Raw genomic sequence first — 14,238 nt, forward strand, 5'->3', positions numbered from 1 at the left:
ATAGGGCTGGAGAATGGCCGGCTTGGGTCATGCTGTCTTGCCTTCGAAGACGACGAGCGCTCACTGGTCACTGCATGGCCCACCGCAGTTGGTTGTTACGTGCAAGAGGGCGAGCGAGCGAGCCAGCGAGAGAGAGAGAGAGAGAGAGAGAGAGATAGAGAGAGAGATAGAGAGAGAGAGAGAGAGAGAGAGAGAGAGAGAGAGAGAGAGAGAGAGAGAGAGAGAGAGAGAGAGAACTTTATTGTGCCGCCGCCTTCTCGTTAGATGGACGCCATGAGCCCGTGAGCCCTAGCGGCATCTTCCTCCAGTCCGCAAGACGTTGCCCGTATTTCAAGTCACCTATTTCCTAAAGGATGAAAATTCACCAGAGGCCTCACCCGCATCGCTTTGAACGAAAATAGCAGCGTGCCTTTATCTATCAATATATAAATGTATGCGCAAACCCTCGTCTCAATAGAGTTCGCCGATAATAAACACACCAATTTTATTTACGTGAGAGCCGTATTGCAACAACGTACGCTAAAGGATCTTCATCATCGGACGCTTTCTAAAATATACAATCGTGTTGCGACATGTATGCTCAGGCAGCGCGTATCATATGCGCTATGCGCAGAAAGCGGTGGCGCTAAGCCTAAGCTTTCCGTCAGAGAGTGGAGAGGGAAGAAGTGGGGCGTGCGCTCTGGGCGACCAAGTCGAGCGCGAACTCCTTGGCGCTGCTGAAGTGCGGCATCTCGGAGAGCCAGAAGCACACGTCGCCCCAGGCTTGGCGCTCGCCTTCCCCTCCGACGTCGGCGAAGCGACCCTCGTACGCATGTAGCATGGCCTTCGTCAGCTCTTGCAGGTACGCCACGTTCGTCCAGGGCCAGAACTGGGATGGGTCCTCCCTTCAATCGCGCCAACCATGCGAGAGACGTCGTTTCAGGAGATAATTCATAAAAGACCCGGCATTACGACATGATAAGGTGTGCAGGTGAACGCTCAGATACATGCACCCACGTGAAGGTGTGCGCGCGAGCGTACGTGATATTTAAAGGAGCCATGAAGACAAAATACAAGTTGGGTTTATTAAAAAGACGGCGTAGTCCCGATAACAATGATACCAATATAATCGCAATCTTCGAACAAATAACGGAGATATTAAAGAAAACGTGTGAAGCAGTCGCGACCCCCTAGCCAATTTCCCGCAACTTTTCTATGATGTCACGGAACCTTGTTTGTGTGATTGGCGGCCGCCTAACTGACCTGTCGCGACGACACATGACTGGACGTCTGTAATGGGGCCTCTAGTTCCATTTGACCGCATCACTTGAATGCTAACGCGCAGTTAACGCACTGAAAATTATGTTTTATTGTTGGCCCGTATGACGTCATTCTTGCTCATAACACGTCACTGTGGCGCAAAATTTGAATAATTCTTGCATTTTTTTTTCGTTAAAAAACAACTTTTGTGGTTGTAATGGAGCTGAGTGAGATACTGAATCCTAGTTCTTTCAAATTAAACGAAGTTGTATTTTCTCTTCATGGCTCCTTTAAGTTTAGTATCTGGTGAAAAAGGGGCCATGGAGGACCATGCACGACTTAACACGCGTGATTTCACGCATTCTACGTGATCGAACCTGGACAAGCAAAAGCTTAATGTGGGCAAGTTGGTTAGGCATATCTAAAGGGGCCCTGCAACACTTTTTTCTACTGCTTTACACATCTTAAATGCTTTCACAACGAGTCAACAAAAACGTAGAGTACTTAGAATATGGGGTCACAAAATATCGCAGCCAAAAATTACTTCTCTATGTTCATCAGCTAACTTTGAACCTGGCTCGAAAACTTTTTCTCTCTTTACCTGTCTTGGCATCATTACGTCATTAAAGCGATTATTGAGCGGCCCCTTTTTAGTTGTTGCAATGAACGCACACGATGACCACCTTAAGGAAAACCGCAACGAAAGAAAAGCAGAACGTTGAAGGTGAATCTGCTAGACGAGCAAATCACGCAGTGCCGCTCCGTGCTTGCAATAACTGCCACTTTCCGAGAGCCTTCAGGCACGAAGGAAAGGGTGAAAGCGTGTATCAAGAGCCTTGCAGGTTTCCTTTAAAAAAGATAATAAACACGCAAACAGATCCAGACTGGCGAAGAAGGAAGCAGAACGGACAAGGCACCACTTGCTACTAAACTTTCGGGAAGAATTAGACCACGCAAAAATTTACTTTTCAACAGTGAAGGTTTTGTTACTGGCCGTAAGTACGTGTTACAGAACACTACCCGACAGGAATGCTATCGGGCAACTGTTGCGCAACTGTCGCGATACCGGCTAGGCAACGGAAAGACACGTGATAACGCCAGCTTGAAACACGCCATAGCCACGTCTAAGCGCTCGTTGGTATGAGAGCCGGTCTTCATGTCGTCATGCACGTGCGGTCACTATCGTCGAAGAGCACTTCGCGTGGCAGCGTCTGCGAAATGACTTTGCACCCACCACTCGTGAAGACGACGACTTCTGCGACGCACAGGACAACGACGACGACGACTATAGCACTATAGAATAAACAATGAGATTAACTATTTTTCCATCAATTCTCACCCACAGTTTCGCCATTGGAGTCTTGCGCGGAAGTGCAAGCTTCCCCGAACTTTTTCATTCATGTCTAGTTTCCTTTATAGCCTTCTTTCCCTTTTCAATACTCCAAATCAGCGAAATCAGTTATGTAGCAATCATGAGACATTCTACTTTGTGAACGTGGATGGTAAGCGACAGTGAGGTTACACAAAATTTCGAACAAAGGTACGAACGAATTTGTGGTCTTCATAGGTTGTCAAAGGTACACGCATTTATTATCTTGTCTTTCTGGTGTTATGTGCATTCGCGTTAGATGCAATGGCCGTCCCGAGCAGCAGGATGAAACTAAAGACACGCGTGACGTTTCCAAGTATCCACCACCCGGCGAGGAGGAAGAGGAAAACTTTTAATCCAGAGCATGCAAGATCACCTTACCGGTTTCCCCTCCCATGTAATCATTGCAACCGACGCCTCTGTGCGGAATGAGAAGGCAGGAGTGGGAATTTTTTCTCCCGGTTTGGATTGGGCGTTTTCCCTCCGATTGCCTGACTTCACTACATCTTTTCATGCTGAATATCTAGCGATTGTTCTGGCCCTTAGAAAGCTACATTCGGATACAAATCACGCAATTGTGCTTACAGATTCTCTTTCTGTTTGCACTGCCCTATCGGGCTCAAAGTCTTCTCCCCTACGTCGGGCCCTTGGGTATTTACTGCCTCCGTCTTTACAAAAACTTCGTTTGGTATGGGTGCCTGGACACGCAGGTATCTGGCTCAACGAAGCGGCCGACACTCTGGCGGGCATTGCAGTGGATGGCCCAGTGATGGAGGTTCTACCACCCATAAATTTTGTCACCTCGGCACGCTTTCGAAGATTAGGTCTGCTACAAAGCATGGAGGAATCTGCGTACGCAAGTTATGACCTCGAGCACCTTAGGCACTCATGGAATTGCCGGATTAGTCAGTCACGAGCTTGTGAAGTTACCCTCACCAGCTTTCGGTGTGGTGTCCCAAACTTAAATTATTACTTGTATCGCTGCAATCTGGCCCCTTCACCACTCTGTGCATTTTGTAACGAATTAGAAACAGCTGAACATTTTTTCCTCTCCTGCCGACGGTACTCCTCCATACGAAAAAGATACTTGGAAAACAGCTTTAACAAATTGGCCTTCCCACTGTCTGTTCCTCTGATCTTATCGTTCGGGGCGAAGGCACTGGGTTTTAGCCGCGCAGATCTTTGCTCCGCCGTGCACTTGTTCATTTCGGAATCTGGCCGTCTCCCGTGCTAGCCCCAGGCGATGCCGGGCTTCCCTCAAAAAGATCCCTGCGTGTATGATCGCTACTATCAGTGCCTTCCCGCCCACTGCCTCTCCTTCGCCAGCTTCCCTTCTTGTTTTATTTCTCTACGTACTTTTCATGTTTTCTTTCCTTTATTTTTTTATTTTATTTTATGTTGTTTTCAACACTTCCTGATGCTACGTCTCATGTTTGAGCAGTTTTTTTTTCTGTATATATTTCCCTAATATTTTATTTACCTCCTTAAATGTCTTTCTTTAATTACTTTGTAATTTCTCTCTGTGAGCGCCCCTTTCCTGGCCAATCCCCCTGAGTGGGTATGAGCCATCTCTTTTGGCACCACCACCACCACCACCATGTCAACGCGAAACGCGTTGGATGAGACTGGCTCCCTCTTCCCGGGATTTCATATGCTACCTTCCCCACCTGGCCCCAGGTAACGAGCCGCAGCTGATCCTCGAATGCGGGGCTGGACAGAAAGGTCTCCCATCGCCCGCTAGTGGTAAGTGTGGGGTACTTAGTGGAGGAACTGTGGAGGGGGTGGGTGTTTTGGGCTAAAGTCGCACTCTCCTATCATATGGTGAAGAGTATAGCTGCTTACATAATGGACAGGTGCTGTGGTACTGACTGGGAAACATGCCATTCGGTAAGCGAGGGTGAGGGGATGACCCTGATTGGATCTGTCGGTACATGGCTTGCTGCTCCCGCGTGCGTTCACGGGGCGGGAGTAGGAAGTTTCTGCCTATCTTCTCGATAGTACTACCCTATCCCCCTGTAGGTGACCATAGGTAGACTTTCTGGTCTACTCCTCAGCCGTTGCCCGGCATGTTAGCGGGCAGGCATCTCGGTGGGCAAACTCATTGCCCTCCACCGAGGAGTTGGTTGGAATCCATACTAATTCACCTTGGTTTTCCGGAGGCCTTTTGTCTCTCAGTACGCAAAGCCCCCGCCGGAACACACAGCCTGACTTCAAGTTCCTGTACGCCTGCTACGAGTTGGGGACAACCTTGGAAATGCCCGGAAGGGTGAGGGCTAGGGAAATCCTCAACTCCTCCGCTTCTTCCACGTCAGCATCTCGCTCCTGGTTGTCACCACCACCACTGTTCTGGTGGTCCCTTGATCTTGGGGGCGTCCGTGAAGACGACACTGTTTTCGCTCTCCAATTTCCTGTGGAGAGCACGAGCCCTCGCCTCACGCCTCCCGCCATGGTGATCCGGATTCATGTTCTTTGGGAGAGGCTTTGGTCTTGATTGCGTCTAGCCCTTTGTCCGCAAGCTGTTCTCGGTCGGTCAGCTCTACCACACTCCAGCCGATTCTTCATAGGTCACGGCGACCCGCCTTAGTGTGACTCAGCCTTTGTTTTTGGCTGGATAGGTGGCCCTCAACCACCTCGTCCATTATGTTGTGTAGAGCCATCTGGAGGAACGTGTCCATCGACGCCCTCACGGGAACTCCGATGGCTTGTTTAAATGCCTTGCGTACTATTGTGTCCACCTGGCTCTCTTCTCCCTTGTTCATCAGGATTTAAGGTGTGCCTTACGTTATTCTTCACACCACAAATGCTTGAACCAGCCTAAGAGTGTCGTTTTCCTTCAATACTCTAAACCTTGTTGCCACCCGCATAATGATGTGCAGTATCTGTTCTGAGCAGTACTTAAGCTTGCGCACGGACGTCGACGTACCCTCCATCACGGGACAGCGGAAATGAAGGAAAATAGGCATCCAAGAGTTCCATGAGAACGACGACACCTCTCGAGTTAAAACAAGTGCAAGTTCAAATAAAAACAAGCAAGCACGCAAATAAACAAACAAGAGGGCACGCACGAGCGGTGCGCGCAGTGGAGCCCCTGCAGCGCTTCAAGGACAAGTTGAGCATCAAGATTGTACTCCGGCGTAGTCGTAGTCCTCTATAGTGCCACCGCGGGGAGCCGGAGGAGGCCACGCACGTGATTGGAGCACGGACCAACTGGGAACGCACTGTGCCCTTTGTCCACAGCCTTGCACCAATAGCTTGCGCGTGTGGTGCAAGGCTGGAGAAACAGCAGAGCTGGGGGCCCCTCTCATTTAGTCAAAGACCCGGCTGTCACACCTCAACTGAATTTCCTAACTTGCCGCTGAAAGTTCCCCATGACTGGTAGGCTGATCGTTTTGTCCGCAGTCTTAAAGTGGATGGCGTTAGCACTTGCTAGAACCAACGGCAACCGGCCTGCAAACTCGGCGTGTAGCGCGAGCTTTTCTAAGCTGCCTACTTCAGGCGCGAAATGGAACTGGCGAGGAGAAGAGCGTGCAAGAGAGAACGCCACGAACGCTGGGCGGAGTGTTCTCGAAGGTGAAGCTATGGCGGCAAGCGCGATGAAGTTATCGTCATGACCGGGTTAGAGCGGCGGTGCGCGCCGGAGCATTTTTTTTTGTAATATTTTTTTTTTTGAACGCTAAGGCAGCAAGCTCAAGCTAAACAGCTGTGCTGGTGAAATACATAAAACCATGGCCATATATAGCTTTACTGTAAAAAATGCATTGTTACCGCAGGGTTATACTACACAGGACTTGTGCAATGCAACGGTGGCAATACACGTCCCAGCTTTCCTAAACCACAGCATGCAGATGTCCTGACCTGATAGCGTCGCTGACACTGCTGAACGTAGCTCCCAGGGCGTCGCGCTTGTACTGGGGAACATCGGCCACGCGACTGAAAAGAGGATGCGGGTCTGCAGAGAGAAATGCTTGAAGTCAGCAGGAGTACACGAGCGACGTCCGGTATGTTAGTGCGCATGCTACCAAGAATGGAGGTTCCGTTCCCCTATGGGTAAAAGCCAGCCACTTTTTCCTACGAACACAGCGCCATCTGCTGGTTTACTTCGAACGCTTTTGCTATTGTTTTGAACAACTTCTAAGCGAACCCCCGCTGTAAGGCCTCGGTAATCTATGGGCACAATATCAGGTTTCTGCGCGCACGATGTGGGTCCGCACAAATTTCCTGCATTTTCTGCGCCCACCCAGCGCCATCTACTGCTTCGTTTGGAACACTCCTCCTATTCTTTAATGTAACTGTTAAAAGAACTGCGTTGTTCTGCTTTACTGGCCAAGGTGTCGAATCGTGGGTTTTGGAACTAATACGCCGAGTTTCTAGCCCCAGCAATGCCAATATTTTTTCCCTAGACACGTGATCTTTCAAAATGTTCTGTTAGTATAATTTAACGCCTTCGTTTCGTATATAAAAGTGGTTTCGTACATTTCAGACTTGTTTCAAGGGGCCCTGCACACTTTCGATCAACGCTTTCCCTCTTTACTTTGCGCCTGGAAGCACTGCGAAAGCTATAGTTATCACCAGCACGGAGCGGTACTGCGTGATTTGCTCGTCGCAGCAGATACGCCTTTCGTTTCTGCTTTGATTTTGTGGCTTTATTTTTAAAGTTGCTATCGAAATGCGTTCATGGCTGCTACTGAACGGAAACCGCCCAACAGCCGCTACATGGCCTTATTGATGTAATTCGGGTGGTCGAAGAACGTCAAAACCAGGAAAGAGAGAAAAATCTTTTCAGCAAGTTTTCAAGTTATCTGATGGGCATAGAGCAGTAATTTCTGGCTGAGTGACTTTGCGACCTCCTAATCTAAGCACTGCTTGTGTTGGGCGACTACGTTCGGCGAACATTTAAGATTTAAAAAAAAGTTGAAAAAAGTGTTGCAGGGCCCCTTCAAAGGTGGGGCTCGGTATATCAACCCCTTCCATAACCGCTTAGCTTCGCACAAGGAGTGCCGGGCTCATGCCCATTTTGGAACGGAACAACGTTAACAAGAACGTGCATGCTACCAAGAAGGCAGTAACCGGGGCGTCCCGTACACTACCTTGTCCACCTGGCGGCAGGATGCGAGCCATGGAGAAGTCCGCTATGCTCGCCTGGACGCCGAACGAGTCCACCAGCCGGGAGCGGCCGTCGAGCCAGAATGAGACGACCTGGTCGTGGGACGGCCTGACCAGCACGTGCGCCGGGGACAGCGCCCGGTGTTCGAACTGGAGCGCCGCTTCGGCCACGGCCAGCGTCAGCGCCACCTGCTGCACTACCGAGCGGACCTGGAAGGCGCTGTCGAACTACGGGAATGCAATGGAAAGACGCGTGCACTCAGAGTCTTCTACTATGTCCAGTTGGGGTGTCGTGATAACAAGTGTGCTTGCACGCGTACGTGCGTGTGTGCGTGGGCATGCGTGCGTGCGTGTGTGTAAATTGTTTACAAAGTTTTATGCTGACTTTTCCGACAGCTGTCAGCAGATGGACGGCGTTCTCAAATTAGTAGTAAACCAGCACCTAAGACTAAAAACGCTGATTACGCTCAAAATGTACGAACTGTTTTAAAGCAAAGCTTTTTAGCTGTAGCAGCCAACGGTTCTTTCGTGGCGTGCAGGACAACAAACTCGCAATCCGGTGAGGTGGCGGCGGGGGGGATGGGGGTGTGGAGGGTTTCACTCCCGGAGCACACAGTAGATGGCGCCGCGAATTCACCTAGCGTTCCCTGCGCGGAAGTGCCTGCTCGCGGGCGGCGGCATCGGCGATACGGCTTTGTCGTCTGCTCTAGCTACGGTTGTTTTGGGCATGTTTTGGCGCAGCTTCGCGTTTTTTAAATGCAGAGCTTTTCAGTAACTCACGATGTCACCCGCGTTGACGTCCGTCGTAGTCCGCACCGTCGTTGTCCGCACCCTTCCCCCTACACTATATAAAAAAAATACTATCCGGCGCCTGGTTTCGATCCCTCGACCCTGCGGGCAGAACGCAATGTACATGGTGCTCTACCCACTGCGCCACAAAGCCGACACAGAATGGGAGGCTACGAACGCGCCTTATATCCTTGACTCATTGAAATTACGTCAAGAAGCTGCTGATACAACGCATTCACTACCACCAACTCCCCAAACACTAAACGTTAACGCAATGCACCCACCCCCTATGCGACGAATTTACTCGAGTCCCCATCGCGGGGAGATGGGACCGCCAAAAACAACGCGTTGTGGACTGCGCAGTAAGGTGCCGGCACGTGCGAGAAATGCTCGCGCTGTTCGTTCCAGGCAGGGGGCGCGCCAGCACTGCGAAGGCGGGAAATTTGAACTGCTTTGGACAAACCTCCGTTCAATTCATCAAGAGAGAAGTGAGACAGGAAGGCGAAGAGCGTGATGGGTAGTAGCAGTAAGAGGATAACGGTGCCACAGGCCGTTATGGCGAATCACTGCTCTGCATTTACGGCAGCTTTCACGTTGAGTGGAACGGCTTTAATTTTTGCACGCTGCCTTTGGACAAATTGATTAACTTGTTAAACAGCATCTCCAGGGTAACCCGCACCCGACGGAATGAAGTGGTCGTACGGAAACATATGTTAAGGATTGGTGTGCAGGGCGGGGAAGCAAAATGTAGAGACCGTATTCAGGCATCTGGCGGTAGAGAAACGCCACCCGTTGCGCACTGCTTGCCACGAAATGGACTCCGTTTTCTAGATTGGTGAATACCAATTCGGTTGTGTTAAAGAGGAATTACAAAAGGGAAAAGGTGCAACCGGTTCTGATAAAGAGCGATTATAAAACTCCCCTCGGCTTTCTCCTAGTTCTCCAATTTACTAAATGAACTAGTTTAAATCGGTATAAGTGGGAATCACTAAGCTCACATTCCAATTGTTTGGGTGTCTGCGTGTGCGTCGCGCGGTGGGGTAGCCCCGAGCTAGATCATCAGGATGGCTAGGTATTGCGGTGTCACCCTTCGAAAGACGCTGTTCTCCGTTTTCTTTCTGCCGTCCCACGGATGGGCTGATGCCGCGGCGTCCGCAGCTCTAGCCCGCCAGTGGGTGACGTTGCTGAGTTCGGGACTCCGCCCCCACGAATTTTAGGGAATGGCTGGTCGAATCTGTGGTTTCGCTCTTTGGAGAGCCACGTGTGTGAATTCAAGTGACGTGTGACGCCGTATGGGCAATTGTTGTGGGTGTCGTTTAAAGCTTTGCTTTCCAATCACCTTCACAGCGGTGATCGGAGCCAATAGGCGGCAAGTTGATAGGTGGAACAGATTATTTGAAACGTGTCGAAGCCAGCGACCCGAAACGACCACCCGATGAATGCAGGATGCTTTGCGCACCACAAAAGAGGTCGCACACACTTGCCTATATTATGCCTCATTTTTAAACGCGTGACTACGCGTGTTACCTGGACTTTGTGGATGGGCAGGCCAGCATAGGACATATAGAGGACCACGTAAGGCCGGAACAACTCACGCTCGTCTGCAGAAAGAAAGAAAAGATGAGCAGAAAGGGCCGCACTTGAGCAAACACGTAAAAATATTCAAGAAATTCCTAAAACACTTAAGCACACCCACCGATGGAGCGAATGCAAAACCATTAGTGTGGAATTGTGGAACGAATGTGCCGGTTGGGTGTGCCTCGACCGATTTTACGGCTGGTGTTGATGCTGACAATGCACGCCGCATACACGCCAAACGCGTGAAAGAGTGAGTGAGTGAAAGTCTTTATTAATTCCATGGGCAGGAAGGGTGAGATGGGACAAAGAGGGAGGGAGAGGCACGTGGTCAGCAGGTGACATTTACTTGAACATCCCGGGCAGGAATTATTGCTTCCTGAGTGCACAGGTAGGGGTGCTATAGGCCCGGGCTAAACTACCTTTGCGAGGGGTCATGTTCGGGAGCAAATTGGGCAGCGGGGAAACCGTGGTAACTGTGTTTAGGGACGGGAAGGTTATGTCGCTGGGGTTGCGTTGGGCGTTCAGCAGGATGGGGCCGAAGGAGTGGTAAGCACAGCAGTGCCAAAGTGGGTAAGATTTTAGCTGTGTTGCAATATGGGCAGTAGAACGGAGGATCGCCCGTCGGGTGATGCTATTTGCGTGGGGTGGGGAGGTCAGTGCAGCGTTCGCGTGAACTCTTCTGCAGGGCGAGTTGGTGATGGGGCCTTAAGCAGAAAACCTACAGGAGTGGCACCGGCAAGGGTGGTTGTGCTTTGCCTGTCGAGGGTGATCCGGCTGTTTCCTTATAGAGAGCGGGGTAGCAGGGCCGTCAACCAGGGGAGGAGTATCTTGCAGGCTCTCCTGTGCTGCTTCATGGGCAGCCCGGTTGCCGGAAGCGTAAGCCATGTGGGCCGGTATCTACGGAACACGTCCAGAGGTGCCATTGCGAGCAAGCAGACTGATCATAAGTAGAATCGGATGAACGCAGGGTGATCGGAGAACGGTTTCCGGAGCTCACATAGCGCAATTTGGGAGTATGTGAGGAACTGCGGGGTGGTAATGTGGCAGACGTCTCGTAGGACAAGTGGTCGAGAGCTGCCAGGGTGCCATGTAGCTCAGCGTCCGTTGTAGAAGTAGTGGATGTTCGTCGGGTGCGAGTGTCGTCTAAACTGTAGGTAAATCTGGACATCGCCAAGCCAGTCCCAGGCGGTTAGCGGACACGCTCGCATCTGTATAAATGTCTCGTTCATCATGGAGTTTAGCCACCAGGGTGCGAGAAGCAGCACTATGGCTAACTCTGGATCGGGATCTTGCGACAGCAGATTGCAAATGACCTAAGGGGAGTTTCTATGAGGGAAGGTAGTCTGCGGTAGGTCTGGGGGAGTGCAATTTGTGAGTCCCAGAGTCTAAGATCCCCCCCCCCCCTCCTCCCTGAAAAGAAGCGCGTTCATTCCATGCTCTGCATTGACGGGGGGCCCAAAGTGGCGCGTGTCTAGTGTTACGCATGTGCTGTCTCAGTAGAATTATCATCCCGTCTGCGGCGTTTTTTTTTACCTTTCGGTTACGATGGCTGAGGGGCTTTCGCCCTTGTGAGCCCTACATATACGCTCTTAGCCGCAGCGCTATCAATGTACGTTCACCATTAGTCAGCCCTGCGATCCGTGGTGGTCCTGGCGTTCTGCGTTAGTCCGCGTACCCGAGGGCTCAAGTATCTACTTCTTTTAGAGGAGCTTCTGTGTGAAATGTGGCGTTATTCTTAGTGTTCAGCGACCTTTTTTTTGTTTCTTTTGAGCTGTCCTCCATCTTTTGTGCCGTGCATCGCCAATTTTGTTCGCCATGGTCGCCAGGTTTTAAACCAACGTAATTAAAGAATGCCTCCCCTTAGAAAATGGGTGCCATTTCCGCGGCTCAAATGCTCCAGATTGGCTGCGCGGTCCAAGCCTCAAGAAGGGAGGGTGGCGGGAGGGGGGGGGGGGGGGATGGAGGGAGCAACGGCGCCGCCAGGGGCAATGGAGATTGAGCTGCGACTATTAGCTCCTATACGATGAAATAATAATGTGGGGTGGGAGGGGATGGTGGAGTGTTTTTCTACGAGTTTTGAAAGTGGAAGGGGGAAGGGGGGTATTCGTCGCTCTCCACTGCTCCTTAGTGTACGGGCATCCTGGAAGCCAGAAATTGTCTTAGAATAGAAGGCTGCGCAATAAAGGGCTGCGGATGATACCAGACACTACGAAAGCGTTCTATCTCTGCGAGTATGTGTATTTGCTAACTGCGAAGAGCATCGCGTACCAATTTCACTCTTTCGTGTATACTGAGCGCCCGTTTAAACAAGCTTCCCGAACACGTTCTGGGGCCATATTACAAGCACTTGAGTGGACTTCAAACTGTTGATTAAACCTAGTTTGCAGTATATTAACGATCAAATTGAGGCGCTGTTACAAGTAACGTCCATGCAAGGCTTCCCATCTAACGACACGACCAATCACAAGTGTAGTTGCAATACGGTAAAAAAGTCTTGTACCGTCACTGAAGAGGGTGAAGTTCTTTCGGCTGACGTAGTTGATGCAGGCGTTGTTCATGATGTTGGGGAACTTGTCCCAAACACAGTAGATCCTGCATTAGAAAATGGACGCCGCCACTTTGGTCACCTTCAAGGTAAAAAGTTCACAGATATGTTACTGGGAAAACCAACAACCGGGCGGTCATAGGATACATACTTACGCTCGTAGTTCAGAGAAGCATACGGTGCTGTTTTGGAGGTTCTTAGCCAGGCTGCGCAATTCCCTGAAACGATAAAACGACAAGCTATACCAAGTACAGTGCAATTATTTATAGGTGTATCACAAATGCCTAAACAAAAGTAACTGTTTAGACACAAATTCGACATAAATCAGGTAAATTGAAAACTATCCCGGCGCGGTATCAAGTAACCAAAATTCCAGAATTCACCCCCCACGCAACTGCGCACGCACACAAACGCACACGCACACACGCACAGACACACACACACACAAGGGGCCGGCCGGTCGGCTCCACGATAACCCCACTGCTGTCTGCTTGTATAACTAAACTTGCGTAGTGAAAGCCCGCGACTGGGTTCGGCCCCCATGGAGAAAAAAATGCAGTACGTTTTACAAATGCAACTGTCGGCCAAACAATAACATGAAGGGTCAAATTTTTGTGTCTGTCGACAACGCCTATCTCGAAACGGGAGGGAACAAATCTGGAGCTCTACGCCTTGCACCATGCATAAACGCCCCATTCTGCGTCCTGCCGCAGTCACACCAGTCATTCACACCCCCGGCGACCACAATCTGCTGGCACACCAAATCCAGAGATCGCCTTGTCAATTATTACTCCGACGACGATACGAACACACCGACCGACCGAAAGTTGCCGTAATAAGGCAGGCTCGTTGACCAAGGCGACCAGTAGGCCCCGACAAGATTCGGGCCGCGATGTATGTGTCTCTGTTTTGTAAGTTCGTAGAGCGTAATAAGCTTCGTAAGGCCAACGAATCGACCGCACCTTCACACCATGTATGCAATCCGTATTTCGCGGCTAGCGACGCTTCGCTGACTTCGCTGAACTGAAGCTGGATATGCTTGCACGGGTGGCACGCTTGTAGAAAATGCAAGGCATGTTAAATCCACAAGAATAGTTACTCAACTTAATCTAGGAAACGGAGCATCAAAATCAACGAATGTGTCTATCGGAAAGCGCAAAAAAAAAGTACGAAGAGCACTCGCGATCTGTTTTCAAGCTAAAATTTGCGATCGTATTGCCTGGCTTAATATGTAACGCAGCCTCTGGGTTTCAAGTATTTGTTGGGGGGCGGGGGCGGGGGGTTTCAAGAAACATGGAATACAAACGCCATTCAATTAATGATCAGTTTCTGTGCCACAAATACTATAAAACTTTTTCGGAGAGGTAAAAAATGATAAGCTAAGCCTCAGCTTAGTTTCCGCGGCATTCTAGTCGGGTCACAATTGCTGCGCCGTGGCCGAGTGGTCTAGAGTGCCATTAACAGCGCTCCTCTCGAATGTGGTGGTCGGAATCCTTATGGGGATATTTTTTTTTTATTTTTGTCCTTGCGTGCTTCCGGAAAGTGATGCACTTTTTTCGTTGTAATCTGCATACAGCCCGCCACTGCTGGAAAATGTATTTACCCAAATAAGCAG

General features: G+C 50.3%; 1 protein-coding gene across 1 annotated transcript; it reads right to left on the reverse strand.

The window, feature by feature from the left end:
* Positions 1–643: 643 nt before the first annotated feature.
* Positions 644–12,838, reverse strand: LOC144148443 (serine/threonine-protein kinase haspin-like). Its single transcript, XM_077679980.1, has 6 exons — positions 12,779–12,838; positions 12,579–12,670; positions 10,028–10,101; positions 7,696–7,939; positions 6,464–6,557; positions 644–884 (listed from the first exon to the last, which is right to left on the reverse strand). The coding sequence occupies exons 2-6, from the start codon at positions 12,634–12,636 to the stop codon at positions 644–646; spliced, it is 711 nt and encodes a 236-aa protein (XP_077536106.1). The 5' UTR covers positions 12,637–12,670; positions 12,779–12,838.
* Between the last annotated feature and the right edge of the window lie 1,400 nt (positions 12,839–14,238).

This window comes from Haemaphysalis longicornis, unplaced genomic scaffold (assembly GCF_048455015.1).
Source record: "Haemaphysalis longicornis isolate Haplotype H1 unplaced genomic scaffold, Haemaphysalis longicornis Haplotype H1 scaffold_8, whole genome shotgun sequence".
Taxonomy (NCBI): Eukaryota; Metazoa; Arthropoda; class Arachnida; order Ixodida; family Ixodidae; genus Haemaphysalis; species Haemaphysalis longicornis.

Coding starts and splice junctions, on each gene's coding strand:
- LOC144148443 (XM_077679980.1), bottom strand. CDS start 12,636: ATGAACAACGCCTGCATCAACTACGTCAGCCGAAAGAACTTCACCCTC. Junction 7,940..10,027: donor TGCCCATCCACAAAGTCCAG/GTAACACGCGTA, acceptor GCATTCCCGTAG/TTCGACAGCGCCTTCCAGGT. Junction 885..6,463: donor AGTGTCAGCGACGCTATCAG/GTCAGGACATCT, acceptor GCGCGATTGAAG/GGAGGACCCATCCCAGTTCT.